General features: G+C 42.9%; 1 protein-coding gene across 14 annotated transcripts in view; it reads right to left on the bottom strand.

The window, feature by feature from the left end:
- The window catches only part of ADGRL3 (adhesion G protein-coupled receptor L3), a 527,115-nt gene that overhangs the window by 90,577 nt on the left and 417,055 nt on the right, over nucleotides 1–19,483 (bottom strand). For 11 of the 14 annotated variants that reach the window (XM_040596934.1, XM_040597007.1, XM_040596917.1 and 8 more), the window contains 4 exons: nucleotides 18,760–19,065; nucleotides 16,408–16,511; nucleotides 8,795–8,980; nucleotides 4,940–4,978 (listed from right to left, as the gene is read on the bottom strand). In XM_040596934.1, the coding sequence (XP_040452868.1) occupies nucleotides 4,940–4,978; nucleotides 8,795–8,980; nucleotides 16,408–16,511; nucleotides 18,760–19,065 (635 nt within the window). The remainder of the gene's footprint in view (nucleotides 1–4,939; nucleotides 4,979–8,794; nucleotides 8,981–16,407; nucleotides 16,512–18,759; nucleotides 19,066–19,483) is intronic. The other 3 variants (XM_040596949.1, XM_040596973.1, XM_040596981.1) reach the window with 1 other exon arrangement.

Here is a 19,483-nt window from a genome sequence, read left to right as displayed (position 1 = left end):
AGGCTTACCATGGCAGAAACATGCAGTGTGGGGATTTCTAGTTTCACTCTTGCTGACACAAATCAAGTGCAGGTTTCTCAAGCTGTGAAGTATATTAAGTTCACTGAGTTTTAACAAAGGGCTACCAAACCGCAGAACCCTGCTGCAAGTCACACTTCTTTCAGATGTCCTTTTAATTATATTAAATGAAAGTTTGGGGCACTTTGATGCTGATGGGCAAACATCTCGATCTCTTGAAAAAGCTGCTAAAAGTACTCCCTGTAGCTATGGTTAATATACGGCATTGTATGCACACTGCTAGCCAATTTATTCCAGCCACTTTAACAACGGTACCTCGCCTGACAGGCTGTGCAGAATAGCATCAGGAGTCGAGCAATGCACATATCATTAGAGGACTCTGAAAGTTGTTTGACATGCACTGCAGAGCTCTTTGTCATACAGCCAATTAAGTGACCAAACAAGGAACTCGAAAATCCTCATTAATTTGCCCCTTTCTATATAAATGAAGGTTAGAGTCTTTCTTGTCACAGGCACAAGAACACAAGTAAACACAGCATAATTCAATTTATGCTCCCTCTCAGAGCTACAAGTTTATTTCGTTTAGTCTTCACAGAAGTTGGGACCAGCCATGCAAGCAAGAGAGAAGTGGGACAAACAAAATTAATCCACTTTAAATAGTACTGGCTAAGTCCCAGATGCACCTTTTATCTGCTGAGAGGTACTAGGTTAGCAAAGAAAAAAAAAAAAAAGTCTCTTATACTCAGCTTTAAACTTAATGCCTTGAATCCTCCGAGGAAAGCCTTTCATTTTTTTGCTTAGTACAGCAATTCAAACAGCCCATGTTACAAGTGTGAAGCGTTCAGAAAACTTCCAGGAGAACCAGAAGGACACCTCTGCAACCACCCACCATTGTCTGCTACCTGGAACCTGCCAGCAGCTCCGTACCAGCTTCCTCAGTGGCTCCAATGACACCTGCACCCAGCAGCTCTTGTGACCTTCAGACTGGGTGGCACCCTCATAATCTTCACCATTTGCTGTACAATCAAGCCCAGAATTACAAAACAGGGCAAGCTGATTTACAGGACAGCCTGGAGGATGGCAGCAAACACCATTAGACCAGGAAAATGCTGCAAAAGCAACTCTGCTGTGTCCTTCCACCCTTCTCACAAAGCTGCCACTCAGGGGTGGCACCCATGTGGCCACCCGTCTATAGTACTCACCAGCCTCCAGCTTGAAGCCACCAAGACTGGATTTAAAAATAAAAAGTCATAAAGACCGGGAAGCCTGTGAAGTTTTTGTCTTCTGAGATCTGCATCACAAACACAGCACGCAATTTCACATGGGAAGAGACCGTTGGCTGGCACCGCAGGGAAAGTCATTGGCCTCATGATGCCCCGGAGCTTCAGCCCAGAAATCCAAGCGAAGCAAGGAGGTAAGCTCAGATTTTGCAATCAGGTGCAAATACGTTATAAAAAGACTCTGCATGCCAGGATGTGGCATGAGTCTTTATTAAAGCTTAAAGTATACAGCTACTAAATCTTACTGCAAAATTCTCTATTTTTCTTCCCCATATTTAAGCTCTCCATGTTCTACGGCCTCACTTATTGCAATATTAAAGTATTCAGCCTTTTGGGGTTTTTTGCCCCCCTCTTTACTACTCTACCTCCATTCTCAGAGGCCAGGCGAATCGTACCTATTACATTTTAAGTTGGGGAGCTGTGAGCACATGCCACTTGCTGAAGAGCACAGAAGAAATCTGTGACACCAAATCCAGTTTCACAGCCTGCAGAAGACAAACATTTTGTGTTTTCTACAACTCCAGTGCTTCAGTTTAAGGGGGAATGCCTTTGGAAAAGGAACAAACATCAATTCTGAAAAAATTACAGAAAATTCATACCAGCTTACATCACACAACAGTCACAAAACAAAGCTATGCTAATCAAATGCGTCACCCGTTGTGACTCATTCTCCCACACGATGACTTTTCCATCCTTTTCCCAAATTAGAGTGCAAGAACGGTGTACTGCAGAAAAGTGGGCATGCGAGAGATGCAGAACTCTGCTCTCCAAAAAGCCATGCACTGGGTCCAAGCTTTCCCTAGCTAACAGAGCACCTTTCCAAGGCCACTCACCCCATCCATCTTGGAAATCCACATAGGTCAGCTCAGCCTAAGTAGACTCTTACTATCACAAATTGAAGCCCATGTGACAGTTTCTTAAATAGTACCGTCACTGAAAAATGTCTCAGCAATTCTCCAGTCTTTATATTAATACGTATTTATCATGTCGCCTGTTGGGTTGGTTCCGGTTGGATTTTTGAGACAAAACTAATGAATTACCACACACGCAACTAAAGGAGTAGAATTCGTAACCTCTATTGCTAGTAAATAAAATCCCTGAACTTTTAATTCAACAAGTATTTTGACACTGCACAAATTAAATCAATATTTGTTTTAATTATAAAGTTATCCAGAGTGATGAGATGATAATATGATATGGCATTCCCAGTCTCATATTTGAGTAATTCACAAAACTTTCAGATCCATTTAACATATTTTTTTATATTAATTAATTTTGGGCTCAAGAGGACTTTACAGCCCAATCGCTGCAGGGGCTCTGTCGCATCTCCTTTAGACAGCCCAAAGAAAAACATAAGACTGATTTTAGCAGGTTTTGTCTTATATCACCCTCCTTCACCCCAAAATGCACCTTTTCTCAATTGCACTTTTGATATTTGCAATTGCTGGACAACTCTCATGCAAACTTTGCACCCACTTTGTTTTGTCTAGGGAACACAGGACTGAAGGTACACTTCCAGTCATGTGAGCCAAATTTATTCAAGGATGCTCTTCACAGTAATGGGATCAGCACAAGGAGATGATGTCAGCAAGTTTGAAAACTGTTTCTCTGCCACCAGCAGCATATTTCCCAGTGACTTCCTATCTCCCGCTGACTTCACAAAGTCCAGGATTTCATCATTTAAGACTTGTTGAAATATCTCTGCTGAATTGCCTTAGCCAGCCCAGACATTTCACTGCCTGGTAAAGGGTAAGTGTCCTGTAAAAGGAATATCTGCAGTCACATTCAGCTGTTACTACAGACAAACTTTCCTTCACAAGATTTTCTGATTACTTTAGCTACACGATTTTCTGAATGGAAACATGCTGTATGAAAAACACGTCCACATACATTACTTTACTTCCATATAATACAAAGCAGAGCTGGAAAGGTTCAATTAGGTCATCTAATTCATTCTTCAAGCCCTCCATTACAGGACTGCCCTCTTCAATATAATTTACCAGCTTTGTCCATATTTATAACAAACAGCTCACGCAATGAGCTTTCATCAGTTTTTGTCTACTAAAGAGGCAGGTACATGATTAATGTTTAAACACACAAGTACCCTTTCCAAGCGAAAGCAAAGAAGTCCTTGAAATTAAGGGTAAGCTGAAGTTTGTGCAGAATATTCAGGCTTTATTCCATCAATCACAGTTTTTCTGTACAGTCTATTAAACTCACAATCCACTACTGTTTGAAAGAAGATGAAAAGACCACATGCATTGGCTCTGTACAGTATGCCTGTGCAGGTAGTGGAAAGGAAAACTATGGGTCAGGTAGCAGCCACAGTCCCCAACAGGTCCATGGTCAAACCAGCCTCACCATGTTTCCAGTGGTATCAGTAGACAAGATAGCTAGCTTGGGAGTGAGAGTTGCACTGAAAAATTCCCTAAATTCCTTCACATGCTAGTTACTTTCTCTGGGATCTTAAAAGAAGTCACTCCAGACAAGGGGCGTGTGACTCTATATCTCATCTTTATCTGTTAATGCATATGGAAGGGAAAAGGTGACTTTTTCTCATGACCACATCCAAAGGGAAGGCAGATAGCCTACCAGTGCAGAGGGGTTCTGTTTTACTTTTAATGTCCCAGAAATCTAAACCATCTAATCCCACATGCTAAATGAAATATGCGCTCACCAAATAAATACCGAATGTATGAAGTTGAATTTTGCAGGAAAATTCAGGTATAGACAGCCTCCTCCAGAAAAACAGGTTTCATTTTTACACCGCTGCATGTCATACATACACGTATAAATAATGATCAACCACCCATAAGTACGACATCAATGTTCACAAGCACAAGACAGAAATTAGAAGGTAAAACATTCACATTTCTTAAAGCAGCATTAACTCACCCATAATATACAAACAGGTTTATATAAAAGTCACTGGAGCAAATGCTATAAGGCAAGGTGACAGGATAAATAATCCCAGGCTACACTCTTCAAAAGCCTACAAGCAGGTCTTTCCAAAACACTGGGGCTTGACTTTGTTCATGTAAAACACAATGTAAGCCTACAAAAGTCAGGCCACAGCTGAATGAACTTCACGGGATGTTATGTTCCTAATCCTATATTTAGTTTGCAGCACTCTCCTCCTTCCTACATCCCTCTGCGAGGGCACTCTGCATTTCATTATGATTCTACCTCCTCCCTCATGCCATTTCAAATTGTTTCTAAATTTGCAAGTGTAAGAGGAGAAGAAAGAAAACTAAGGAAATGCAGGCGGCAATTATATGAGTGACATGCCATAAGCAAAATGCAGCTGGTCTGGAGACACCTCTGTAAGAAGGAGTTTTGCACTCTTTACTTGCACACACCCATACTGTTTCGCTTATTTTGATGGCCAGATGAGTCTTGTCAGATCTTTCCTGTGATTTTTCCCACTTTCTGATTCAGAGATTTTGCCCCAAATTTTTGTCAAGTCTGGGAGGAACTGGGCAGGTGGGGGGGGTGATGAATGAAATTACTATCCTGTAACCTTAACCTTAGAACTTGCTGCCACAAAGATGGTGATAATCAGATTATACACAGAGACAAGACTCACTTCACAGTCATTCAGTCAAACAACTGGACATGTGTATTAAAAACACAAGAAATACCTGGACATAGGCCCTGCAAGAGCGCTCCCTTTTCTGAAGCTGAGTCCATAAAGACAGCAGATTAAAGACGGAATAGAAAAAACAAGTTAGTGACAGAACAAGGGAAAAAAATTGAAGAAAACGCCTATGAAAAAAACCTCATTTCCCTCTTAAACAGCTCCTGAAAATCAACCAAACCAAAGGAAGCATGCGAGTTAGGCAGCAGTGGAAGGCTGGAAGGACTGGCTCCAGAAATATGGGTTAGTCCTTTTTCAGTGAAGTAAAGTGCAGACCGGCAACTTTGCAAGAGCAGCTGTTAGATGGTAGGAGACACTGAAGTCAAGTAGAGATGCTCAAGAGATGATGCTTTCCTTACAACCTGGAGATCACACATGATATTTCCATGTCAAACAAGGTTGGAAAGGATGGGACTGATGGTTATTTACATAAGAGAAGCTCTGCAGTCAGCGCTGATGGCACAGTGAGGTCTAACCAAGCTTTGAATGAGCAGGACCAATTCCAGGGAGCAAGACGTATACAGGACTGCATCTGGATAGAGCATGGATCTGTACGGACCCATCCTGATACAGCTGCTCAGGTCTCTGGCTCAAGGCAAAACCTACAGCTCCAGCGTCGCTGCTGTGAGCAGGCACATGTCGAGCGTGATAACACACTGCACTGAAGGAGAGAGCACTGCCCAGGGCTCCTGATAGCGTAAAGGGCCACTGAAGAGGACGTAACAATGAAGTGGCAATCTGATGTAATATTTCCAGCTGAGGCCGTTCTCTCCCCTTTGGATTAAATTGCTTCTCCAGGAATGCATTTTCCAGTTGCCTCATACCGAGTCATGCTTTCCTTTGTAATTCCTGGGCCTAAATGCTTTATATGCTTAATAGTTTTCCCATAAAGAATCCCACCTTTTCCATAGGAGCCACGTTTAGGAATGTACTTCGACATGCACTTGCATGCCTCCTGCCTGATAACTGCACTTTAGTGTGTCACGATATTTAAACAGGCACTTATTTACCTCCCCAGGACTTTGCAGGCAGTCTGCAGCAGTGAGCTAGAACTGGCGAGCTCTGCATTGGTGCAACTAAACCTCGCAAAATCAGGCTGCTCAGAACCACTGGCTTGGCTGGGTTTCTTTCTGCTGATGTGCCTGGGTTGGAAATTGAACATCAATAGAGATTCGGGGTAACTTGCGCTCTCAAGTCACAGCAGTGTAATCCCATTAGTACAGCTGAGAGCCAAATTTATCCCCAAGAGTTTTGAGGCTCTGAAATAGACAAAATACACCCAGGTATCACGCAATGCATAATTTCAATTTCTAATTCATCAATTTGTAACAGCAGAAATCTTCCTCTGGGTAAACCTGGTGGGTATGAAGACTTTACAGAAACAAATGGAGATCAAAGAAAGCCTTGCTGAAAATTACAGAGCTATCCACTTGGGGGTCTTGCCAGTTTGCAATAGAACAATTATCACCTTAATTAAGCCTGATCCAGTGGAAAGCATAAAGCTTTTATTGACAGGAAAGTGGCTCCTGAAAGATGATGGCTTTTAAAAATTCTGATTATGCCAGTTCATTTCAATTCATTGTACATCGCCTTCTAAAAAACCAAAACAAACCAGTAAAAACAGCACAGGTGATTACTTTCAGATCCCCAGCACACTTCCTTTAATGATTAAAAGAATGTTTAATGGCTACTGCTTACTTTATTTCTTCTTTCTGACTAAACAGCACTAAACAAAACTCTTCAGAAATGACTTTTTTCCTTTTTTTTTTTTTCTTCTTGAAATACTCTTGATCAGTGAAGGGGAAAATGGAGCAGTAACTCTGCTGCCTTTTGTTTGCCCAATACGACTTCCAAGTTGAATTCATGCATTCTTAAATGAACACAGAGCAGTTGCTCTTCTAAAGAATTAAGTGGGGAATGAGAGCAAGTAAATTACTGAGCCTGTCATTTGGATCACTGACTCGCATCACTGTTTTGCAGGACTCCACGCAGTCCAGAATTTTAATGAAGAGTGCAATTGATTTTTATGAGCTGCTTGTGCAAAGCTGATGGGGGGGGGGGGGGGGGGGGGGGGGGGGGGCGGGCGGGGGGGGGAAGCCTGTAAGGGGGACCCCAGAAGTAACTGCCGAGCCAAGGAGCTCTGCCTTGCCCAGTCTTCCCCTTCTCTAAGTGACTCATAGCTGTCCCTGTGATACAAACCTATTTCATGTAATTGACACAAATATCAGAAGGTGGGATATAAAAAGGTGAAAAATACGTGCTTGCAAAGCTGAAGTGACGAAATGTTGGTTGTGGCTAGGGAATATTCAGAAGAGGAAGCAGACTACAACCATGAAACCCGTTAGTAGGTGACATTAATCACTGGTTTTACCTGATATTGTCAGACATCACCATCATTTCAAATAAAGAACCATGGTATGATTATAACAAATAATGTTATGCTGATGTAACAGTTAATACAATTATTACCTACTTTGTTACAAAATAGCTGGAAGCAGCACTAATTAAAAGCATCAGGATAACCCAATTCACAGCACATGCAAAGCACACATGATGCAGGACTTCAGTTCCCATGCGGTTGTAATTTCAAACAATCCAGAAGCCCTTTGCATTTAAAACAGCATTAAGTCTACAATAATAACTTACAAGAAAAAAAGACATTACTTCTGCGAAAATATTTCTCTTCAGATGACACACAAGAAATTTCAGGCTTAGCTGGGATCATTTATTCCCTGTATAACCTTGGGACCAAGTTCTGTTCTCACTTACATGGATGCCAGGGCTGTCAGAGCCAGCTACACAGCTGAGAACAAAATTCCGTGTCGTATTTTAAATGGGTGGCAAATATAACTATACACTCATAGCCACGGGGTTCAGCTGCTCTTTGTTCTGATGACCAGGCCCACACAACTCACTATCTGAATCCTATGTAAGTCTTATCCCATGCGTTTACATGAGATTCAGTGATGAAGAGGGCCTTGGACCAAGGAAACCCTCAACTCTCAATGTATTCTCACAGACTCCACAGCCCGTATTTCCTTCCACGACTGGCAACTTCTAGTACCTTTAGTATGTAGCAATTCCACTTAATTCTGGAAATGACAAAGGGACTAATAATTATTCTCAAACAGGGGGCACAGAAACCACACCATCATCATGCAGTAAGGTGCTTCTGGGCTAAGTCATGGGTCATCACTAAAAAACACCCTCTAATACTAAACTATCCTGAAGACCTTAAGTGTAAATATGGTAGTATCTGATGTGCCGTTTGTAAATGTATCTCCAGTGTAAATAAATGTTTCTGTCTCCTTTTTATTTGTTTACATTCATCCATAAAAGTGTTCATTTGACCTTCAAATCAGCATCTTGTAATGTTACAAGATGAAAAAGAAATCAAAATCCAGAGTCTCTCTGCCTCTTGGGGCTTTAAATATTCAGATTTTCTGGATCATATTACAAGGCATTTCACAGACGGATTCCGCACTGGAAATGCTGGACAAAATTCTGGTCTCACTTACACTGGCACAAGTCCAAAAGAATTGCCGTGGCATCACTTGAGTTATTCTCATACAGAGCTATGAGAGCTGAGACCACAGTGAAGTACCTGGAGTTCGCATATCTACACATCTAAGGGTATACATTTCCCAGCACCAATAGAACACTTGGCATTTACAACTGTTTCATTTCTCAGCAGAATAAAATACACTGTAAACAAAAACCTGCCAGGTACTCCTGTCTACTATGAAAGAATCACTACCCTGAAACGGCAGTCATTCAGAAGGACGTTTATAATAGTTCTCCAGGGAAAGCCAAACCCTTCTTCAGCCTCCTGTCCCCTCCCGAGCCCCTTTGTTTTTACCTTATTTAAACTACGTGCAGCGCTGTCCTTCCCGCCTGGAGTCAGGTTTCGGAGCTGCACATCAAGCAAGTTCACGAGCTGGACCATGGCAGACACAGAGTACGCGATGTCACCAGCGTACAAGTGGTTTTTTGTGTGCTCCGCAAGTTCCCGGGCAATGTTGGCAGCCATCTCCCCCGACTTCATCTGCAATTGAGAAAGCAGAGGAAAAGGTTGTCCCTAGCTAGTATGATGCTACTTCAGTCCCTTCCAGCCCCACGCTGTTGAGTCAACTCCTCGAAGAAGAAGAGGAGGAAAAAAGGGAGGAAGAGAAGAAGTTCCCAGGAAGGAAACTATGGCAGGGGTCTTCATGGTTTGATCATGTGCAGTGTTTTGAGCCTGGTTTAAACACAAGTGGTTTTTCCAGCTACAGTCACCATGCTGGCTTCAACCCAACAATTTCTGATGTTCTCTCAGGGCTCTGCTGGAACTGAGGGCGAGCTGCTTCTTTACACTGCAGCAGATGCAACCAAAGATGACGCTGCTTTACATGGGATGCCCATGTTAGGGGAGGGCTTCAGTTAGCTTGTCCCATTGCCTTATTTACGCCACTTGAAAAAGAAACAAACCCTGTAAATAGTCTCTCCTGTTCAGAAAGAGCAGTTTATGAGTCCAGAAGATTATTTGATAGCAAAGAGATAATTTTGTCACAACTCTTGTTCAAATAAGATCCTTTTAAAAGGAACAAAAATAGATGACATAACCTAGACGAACAAGAGAAAAAAGTTCACCATTCTCATCATGTGGATCTAATAATCAGGTGCTAATTTATCACTTAGCATTTGCATGCAAGAGACACACTCCTTACCATGTTAGCCAGTACATCTGTAATGAGGCTAGTGATTCTCAGCACATAAAAGCACACTCACTGAGGAGCAAAAGGCTTAAGCAGCGGCTGCTGGAAGGAAAAACCAAGCAGGCTGTTTGACTGAATCTTCTCTTAAAAGACTTTTGTTGTCTAGTTGAGTCATAAAACTCACAAATCACCTGCAGTGAAAGCCACTGTGTAATTATTTGGGAAACTCTCTTTCCCCCCGTGGCTTTCCCCTCTTTCTTGATCTGTTGTGCTCTGCCTGTCTGGTGCCCCTTTCCTCTTCTATGCTATGGGGATCAGGGACACAGAAATTGGTCCCATCTCCTTCCTATGAACAGCACACTACAAAAATACTACTGCACGTTACTGGTCCTTTTTTTTTTTTTTTTTGTGTTACATACTATTCTGTGATCTGGAATGTGTATCTATGGGGGATGTACTAGGGATAAGGGGAAATTACACAGGATGACATTTAAATTAAGCTCCTACTTCTCTGTCAGGTTCAATGACCAACTCTGCTGGGTTCTTTGTATGAAATTTCCAACTGCCTTATATTCCAACAATTAGAAATCAGATATTTCTCTTGTTCCCTCAATTTCTGGTGCTTATTATAAAAGCGAGATCCTAGAGAAAGATTTCAGGCTGAGCTTCTACCTCTCCGTAAATCAATTAGCTGAGTTATAAATGAATAATTTACTTCCATCAATTTGACAGCAACAGCCCATCTGATTTAATGAAATCTAACTGGAGATGTTCATATGCTCATCTTCAGAGAATTAAAGCATATGATGATACAGATAAGATAAATAAAGGAGATAGTGTGTTGTTCTTCCCATTAGAGCAATGATAACATACATTCAAAAACTGAATTATTTCTTCCTTGTTACACACAAGGCTAATGCCATAGAAACCAGATCCTATTCTTACAGCTGCCTGCTCTCCTAAGCCATGCATCAGCATAGAAGCTGAATTTTGACCTCTTCTTTTGGTACCCAGAACTTTAAAGAATGACTACATAAAAAAAAAAAATCAACATTTTCCTGCAGTTCAGAGCTGGAGCTTAGCATGTACCATGAGACATGGTGTTTGTGTAAGCTTTGTAGAAAACTGCAGGAATGCAAGAGCTTTTTACACATACATTAGAAAAAAACCCAAACTGCTGCCCAGTATTTGATGTGTACATTTTCTCTTGGGCCATGCACCTATGCAAACTGGCACACTCAGAGCAAATTGCTCAATTGCTACAAAGGCAAACCCAAGAGTTTTCTTTCCCTGTAGTAAGTCTCTTGTTGCAGGCTGCCGTTGTTCCTACCTGTAAGCAAAGTGGTGTGGACTGGTCACTAATAAACCCTTTTCCTTTTGTCTTGGACTGATCCTAAAAAATGCAAATCTGAGGAAATCTAGTGTGACCAAATAAACACCCCAAAATAGGCAACAATGGAAGAAATGCCTGAGAAAAGGCACATTAAAGCTCAAAATCTGCGAACTCCTGGGTACATAGATGTCTTTACCCAAACTCACTTCATGCACCCAGGTTTCCTGAAAACTGAGATGTGCCATTCCCTTGGAACAACGTGTCTGGTTGACAGGTGATGAAGCTACTTTCTAGCACTGACACTCATTCCTAGACCTATTCATTGTCACCCAGAAAATGCAGCTACAAGTCACTACAACAGTCCTGAGACACTCTTTCCATCCTGCTTGTGTGGATAATGTAAGGGGTATCCAAAATGATGGCCAAAGGACATGCTAATGCTAATTTCCCCAATTCTTTGAGCATTTTCCACTGAAATTGAAGGGTCTCCTATGAAGTCTCATCAAACCCAATTTCTGTCATCAGTCCCAAATATTGGCTGAATATTCCAGGCCTAAGATATACGTCTGGACTCTTTAGAACAACAGGACTGAGCCCCTTTTTTTGTTTAATTTTATGTAATGCTACAAAGCTTAACACTATCCAAGAGTATGCACTGCTAACTTGCTTCCCTTCTATAAAGCACCTCTCCACATCTTCCTTTTCATTTGTGCTATGTGGAAGACAAGATCTTCATTAATTATTTCTTCCAAAATATGTAATACTTTTTAACCCACTAACATAGTCACACAGGAACAGTCCTTGGAGGTTCTTCAAGGGTCAGGCTGTTATTGAAAGGCAAGCGAGAAGCAGGTAAAAAAATGTGTAAGTAACTGAGCTTTCTACTGGGAGGCTCAAGAACAATAAAGTGAATTAATACATCTTTCTCTCCAAGACATATTTTTTTTTTTAATCTATCTTGATTGCAAAAAAATAAAGATTGAAAACAAAAAAGGATCCTGGGATAAAAGAAAACATTCTGTTCTAAACCAAATTTGGTTTCTGCTTGGTTTGAGTGCTTTTTTTTTTTTTTTTTTTTTTTTTTTGTCTTTTACAAATTGATTAAATCTAGTCTTGGAATGCTAATTTGAAGGAAAGAAAATATGTTTCCTGCCAAAAATACCAACACAAAAAACATAGTTTTCTAGCTCTGTCCAAAAATTGCTCTAGTCTTCTATTTCAGCATACTGGCAGGATTCAAGCCAGATTTAGAAATGAGCATTGGCATACCTGAAATCACGCTGTGTAACACTTTGCTAGTATATTCCAAACTTGTACCACTATCTCACGTCTTTTTAAGACTGAAAAGACTGTGAAATAACAGGTGTTGGAGAGGGCATATACTCCTGCCTGTTTCATATATGCCAAGGAACAGAAGCAGAGAGCTTTGTCTGGGAAGACTAACAATGACCCTACTGCAGTGTCACTTGCTGTTTCAGCCCTACCTTTCTCAGAGGGAATCAATTGCAGAAGAGGACAGTAGAATAAAAATGAGAGAAATAGCAGAAAAGAAGTATTTAGGGAAAAAAAAAGTCAGAAGAAATAAGAAAGATGCTGGGAAGGGAGCAAATGTGCTGAAACACCAGTAGTCATATAGGCAAAAATGTTTCCCTGCTGCTGCAGGCTGACTGATTTAAAAAACGATGGTATGAAAGACTGAACCAGGATTTTTGAAAACAGTGACATACAGATGGACTGGTCAGCTAGGAAGGCCATGGAGCTGATGGTATTTTCTGGAGAAGCAAACATCTGGCAGGTTCCATCAGGCACCATCAGCTGCCAGCAGCCAAGTAGCAAGGCTGAAACAGGGGCTGTGGGGTAACTTCTTACACTGCAAAAGTCTTCATAGCCATTTTCTTTCCTTGGTAGAGGTTTCATTATACATGTATGGATTCACAGAAAAGTGTCACAACCTATGTACCATCTTCTTTTTTTATATACAAATAATAATAAAAAAACCCCAACAACCCAGCTCATTCCATTCAATTTTGCTTTTTGCTTTCATCAGATGATATCTAAGGATATAACTAACTAGTTATAAACACCGGTTATCCAACAGAGTTGGATCGCTGCTCTCCACACAGTTACAGCAGAGCCGGAGGACACTGATAAAGTGAGTTTGAAACTATAGTAGTCAAACAAATTAAAATGTATTTAATGTCATTTTAATTAACCACCAACTGTAGCACTTGCTCCATCCAGTACATGATGGAGCTCTGAAAACAGACTGTCAAAAGCAAGTTGGATCATGGTGGTATCATGACTGCAACTTCACCCTCGGGCCTGGACACAATGATGTGGTTGATGTCCTCCACAAAGTCCCACTCCCTCTGCCAGACACACCCAAGCAGATCTACAAGACCTGATGGAAGGTACTTTGAACCCTAAGGGTTATCTGCTCTTTGTGACTATATCATCTAGGCTGTTCAGGAGGACAATATGAATATGGGTGGCAGGTGATTTAGATTTACAGTTTGAGGCTTTTCATGCATTCATGAAGGACACAACACATTCTGTTCTGCTACAAAGAAGTCCTCTTCTTCAGGGGCTTAAGCTGGGCATAGCGGTGCCTCTCCCCACAGGAAGCACCCACAACTACAAGCTGCAGTGAGGAAAAGGTATTTTCAAGCAAGTCACACACTGCGCCAAGGACGGTCCTGATGAAAGCAAGAGGTAAAACAAACAGTCTGAGACTGAATGTATGACCTCATGATCAGGACGATGCAATGTATCCAAAGCTGACCTTTTTGCTTCTTTTTACTGCTTGACTCTAGAAATAACCCTGGTAGCAGTGCATAATTCAATCGCACTGGCAAGTTTATTCTTCTGCTACGTTACGAGGGCATGGTAGGCACCAACAATAAAGTTAAAGTAAATGTCAGGAGGCCAATGAATTGCTGAAGCAGACATTTGTTCTCATCTTCCATCAAGCACAATAAATCTAATGGAAGCTAATAGAGGGTTGTAAAAACTAATACCATGATGCAAGCAGGCAAACACTACGTACAGTGTGAGCACAGCAGGAGAAAGAAAAGCAGCAGATAATAACCCTTACTTCACTACAGGGACATGAAAGCAAGCAAAGCATTTCTCTACCATCCTCTCTGGCTTGGTTGAAGTTTCCTCCAGGGGACCCTTCACCCTTCTTCCTGAGTGGCTCGGACCCAGCAGGTGACAGAACAGGGGATTTTTAGGAGACAAAGCAGATTAGGAATGAAGACACGCTGAGCAGGTATGAACCTTGCTTGCCAAAGTGTTTCTACCCATCTTGTAAGCTGTGCTGCAGATGCTGTTGGATGGGTCGCTAAGGAGGACCTGAGCACTGGGGTCACAGAAGAGCTGAGCTGCAGGATGCGACCACCCTGTCCTGGCCGCACGGCTGGCTTACTGCTTCCTGTAGCTGCCCTCACCAGAACAAGAAGAGGAGCTGGCCTGGCTTAGAAGGAGGCTCCTTCTTCAGCTTTAGAGAGGTGCCAGAGCAAACCTGCGAGCTTGGAGTAGGGAAGTGTCCCGTCCACAGAAGGGATGTAAGACACCAGTGCCTGATCTATGGATAAATCAGTCTCCATCTCTAAGCGCAGTGATGATTTCTGAGCCTCTTGCCTGGGCAGGGAAACCAAGTGGCTACTCATTATGTCCTAAGTAATTTAAAATCATTTGCTGTAAGGATCCTACTGGATGCAACCCCAACACAAGCCCCTAGGAAAGCCTGGCAGGGCTTTCTCATAAAGGTTGGGCCACATATCCCAAGATCCCAGTGGATTCCTATTCAGGCAGAAGAAGTTTAGATCCTGAGTAACTTGGCAGATCCCCCTAGTCTTTCCACCAACTGGTGGAAGGTTCCCAAAGCTGAATATAACTGAATTCCTGGAGAAAAATAACAATTAAAACAAACAAACAAACAAACAAGCAAGCAGTCCCGATTGTAACCTGCTAGGCATTTCTGAAAAACTGGCTCTTCAATTTTAGACTGCTTTGAAAGTGCGTAACAAATTAAATGAGGCCTATTTGTTACGCAAATGATAGCTGGGGTTTCAAATAAAATAAGTCTAACCTTGGTGGAGATTTCATCAGTGCAGGCTATTATTTCCCTCTGCTAATGGCTAACAGCCTAGCCATCTTCACCAAGCAGCAAGAGGTCTCCCAGCTGCCTGGGTGAATTATGGCTGGAGTAAGTAATATTAACCCCTCTAGGATAAGTACATGGGTCATAAAACAAGAGCTGCACAGCTGCTAATGCCAGCAAAGGCGGCCTTTATTAATCAGCTAGCTGAGTGTATGGCAGGAGAGCTGCCCACCCTCCTGTGCGGGACAGAAAGACCACAGGCTTTGTAATGGCTGTGCCATGTCACGCCAGCCCCATGTTAATTGATGTCTTCCCTCATCCTTGGGGAAGGATGACTATAAATACAGATGAAGTGAGATAGGAATGATCAGGGGTGTACTTCGCTGGTTGTTGAGCCTCAGTTAAAATGGGGGACAGGGAGGAGAAAGCCGAAGAGTCTTGTCTGTAGGGTCACCCCACCCCATTCACCAGCGAGCACTGGCTCTCTGGGAGTGCAGTGTTGCTACCGCGTAGTGGTACAGCTAGCCTGCAACAGTGGGACTCGCTCGCTCTGGCTAAAGGAGCAAATAAATCCCTACAAATTGCTATAATAAGGATTCAGCCCACAGACTCTATGACATAAACACACATCTGGTCTCTGTCTATAATGAAATCAGCTGAAAGAACCACTGTGCATTAATAACAAAAACGTTCAGCATGTTGCTACCAAATAAGCTCTTCTTGTCTTGAACTTCTATTGTCACATTAATGCACTTTAAACATTGATAAATTATGAAGTGCTACAAAACGTTCATTAGGGGACTTAAGAGTCAAAAGATAGGCATTACTGTGGCATTTTTTTCTATTCCATCATTTATGTTACAATTTGGGCAGAAGTTAAAAACAGGAAGTCAGAAGCTCAATGGAAACATATCATATTGAGCCTGCCTTTCTTTGGTAAGGATTTCTCAACTACAGGGTTTATCCTGTGCTTGCTTAGCATGAGAAAATCCTTGGGGATGCGTGAAAAAGAAAGTTTCCTTTTGCAGTAAGTCGGTATTTTCCATATGTCCACCCACCTCCATCTCCCTCTTCCTCCTTTTCTTGCCACAAACAAGAACTGTCATTCACTCTAATTCTGCTCTCCAGTCCCACTCCTTCACTGTTCCCTCACCCTTTTTGCCTTAATTTCCATCAGATTTTTAGTGTCTTGCTTTCTCTTGTAATTGCTGGCTACTACGCATGGCTCATGCTTTATGCATGACTTGGTAACTGTGGGTTCCGCATTGTGAAACCAACCAGGGAGCTCAGGAAGGTCAGTGTGCAGACTTGGTGTGGTCAACACACAGGAAGCGTTTTACCTTCTGAGTGATGTGGTTGATCCAGGGAGAAGAGCAGTTGCTGAGATCAGGTCCTTGAGGCTCCCAGATCCCATCTGGCACAAGACACCGGAAAGTTGCAACACCTACAAGAGGAAAGCAGCTGTGTTCAATGTTATCAGGTGCATTTTGCCCCCAGGACCCCATGATACAGGCTTCATTTCACAATGATGGACACCTCATGCAAAGCCAGGGAGCTTTTCAGTGCTCAGGACCTTGGTAGGACATTACTGAGCCATCTCAGTGTCCTAATCTCCCATCATCTTAGTGCTTTGGGGCCTTAAGACAAAGAAGACCCATGAGGTACTTCAGGGATATTATCTCCGCTTTGCCAAACAACAGGAGGGCTCTATGTCTTAGGCCAGGCAGAAAAGCTGCCAGGGACCATGAAATTGAAGCTGGATCTCAAATGCTGAGTCAGCACCTTGAGTGCTCTGCCCCACCACTGGTGCCCTGGGATCAGACCCTTGACTCCCTTACTGCCTTATGAAGATTTTACTCCTTTGAATCATCATTAAACAATTTGGGTGGAAACATACAAAAGTTTAATTGTTACAAACACCAAGATGTAACTCTGGACTTTACTGTCCACCCACAATCATCGAGAAGGACTTTACAGAGGAGAGTTTTGTTTGGCAAGGGCTGCCCAGATACCTGCTGCAAAAGACAGCAAAGCGCCTCAGGCTCTTCCAGACAAGAAGAAATGCATCCGAAATGGTGCAGTTAAAGATCTTTAAAAAAGCAAGAAAGCCAGTACACATAGATTGAAGACTGCATCCTATAAAGCGCTCTGCCCTGCAGAGCTGATTTTTTCAGCAGAGGAGTGAATTACAGGCTAGGTCTGATGGTAGCACTGATTAAACACAGTGAGAGTTTGCTCATGCCTTCAAAGGGAGCTGGAAGAGGCCCACTGCTAATATACCACAGCTTTTAACAAGTTGTGTGAATCACTGAAATTAGAGATGAGAAAGGCTTATGTCATCCCCTATCAACAAGTTGGGGGTTTGGGGGTTTTTGTTTGGTTTTTTGGTTTTTTTTTTTTTTTCCCTTAGTTATTATCATCCAGTCCTTAACTCTGGTGCTTAGAAAAAGGCTCCCTGCATCCAGCCATCATTTGCCTTTTTTATCTTTTCTTTCCTTTCACAGCTTCAGTTCAGACTATGCTTTCCCCTCTCTGGGAACCACATGATACTTTCTGCATTAATTTTAGCAAGTGGGGCTGGAAAAGATGGCAAAAAATCTTCTTTACCTATCCTCATCACTAACATCTTTCCATGCCCCTCATACTTTAACATATATTTTATCACTCTGACCTCGCCAAAGTCAAGAGAGAGTCAGTATTCGTATACACAAGTGTGAATGACTCTCCAGGGCAATGAAGCGGAGAATTAAGAGAGTCTCCTCTGCAAGCCAGATCCCTCCAGCCCTTATTTTCAGGCAATTTCCTCCACCTTCTGACTTCTTCTTGGCAAGCAGCTTCTCAGGGCTGGACACCAAGACTAGCTTGAAAAATAAATATTTTCAGAAAATTGCATTTGTTAAAATACAGCAAACTGAACCATATGCCAAAACCCACTCTTCATTCAACTATGTTTTAATGTGGACACAAAATTTCCAAAAGCAACCTTTTGGAAGAAAACAACTGGAGGGAAGCGTAGAAGAAAAGGAGCAAAATCCATAAACAATAAATCATTTTGAAAGATTTGGCTTCCCCCCCCCCCCCCCCCCCCCCCCCTTGCTTTCCCTGCTGATCACACTAGATGCTGGATGCAGTTTGAAATATCACTCACACTGGTTCAGGACTGAGATCTGGGAATACCTGAGCTCCAAAATGCTGGCCACGGCCTTTGAAATGCAAACAGTGCAGCACAGAGCTTCAAAATTTAAGTTTTGTTGATTTCTCCCACCTCCCTCCCACCCCTCAAACAAGCAAAGCATCGGTCATGAATAGATCAGTCAATGAGCCCAGAGGCTACAAACACAGGCAGAACCAAGGATAACAGGCACATGGTACATAACTTGTGGAAGCAGAGGCTCTTACAGCACAAGCTCGACCCCACAAGGTAGTTAGCTTGTGCTCCCCTTTGGCCAGAGCTTGAGATGCCAAAGATCCTGCACAACATGCTCAGCATATTAAGGATTTGGCCCCAGCCAGCTTCTTGCCATACCTCAGCAAGGCAACGCAGATCTGACAGAAGGCATCAGCATGCTCCAGCATGCTCCACTGATTCAAGCATGTGTGCCACAGGGCCCATGGGCAATACGGTTACACACTCACAACATCCCATGTGCAAATGGAGATGGAGCGCCATGTTCTCCTGCCCCTTGACTCACCTATCGAGCCCATGGGACACGGCTGCTTTGCCACCTGGCCCTGCCGAGTCCGAGACCACATAATATCACGGGCTTCCATGGGGTCACAGCTCTCCGCACCCGTCGGTGGCAGCTGGGAGGAGGCGGGTGGGAGGTGTGTGGTCATTTCATCAGGGACGTCAGCCATGGGTGATGGTGTGCTGGTGCTCCTGTTCCTCCTGCCTGAGGCCGAGGTGGTGGTGGGGCGGCCGGTGCTGCTGGTGACCACCCGTGGCGTAGTGCTGGCAGTGGTGCTTCCCAGGCCCAGAGCTCCCAGTGTTGATACTCCTGAAACAAAGGCAGAGCTGATTAAAGAGAGGAAGGAAAAAGGGACTCAAGCATAGGTCCTGAGGGTGTTCCCCCTGCCAACAGCGGTGGCCGGCAGGGTGTAGCTGGAGCAACAGCTAACACAAGGCATGCTGCACAGCCACCTTTCAGAGAGAAGCTGCAGCGCACAGCAAGAGAAGCACGCAGGGGGGTAATGACTGCTGGAGCACAACCAATTTTCCAAAAGCACTAGCATCTGATGAAAATAAAGCAGCACTTTATGCCCTCACCATTTTTCTTCCTGGCATTTTAATGTAAAAATCTTATTTTCCGTCTTTTAGGGAACACCTAGCACAGAAGTGCTTTTAACTTTTTAGTGTTGCTGAAGACCCAGCTGGTTTGGACAAAAAAACATTTTCCATAGTGTAATAAAAAAACT

This window comes from Falco naumanni, chromosome 1, assembly GCF_017639655.2.
Source record: "Falco naumanni isolate bFalNau1 chromosome 1, bFalNau1.pat, whole genome shotgun sequence".
In the NCBI taxonomy this organism is placed as follows: Eukaryota; Metazoa; Chordata; class Aves; order Falconiformes; family Falconidae; genus Falco; species Falco naumanni.
This window is presented reverse-complemented; position numbering and strand designations above follow the sequence as displayed.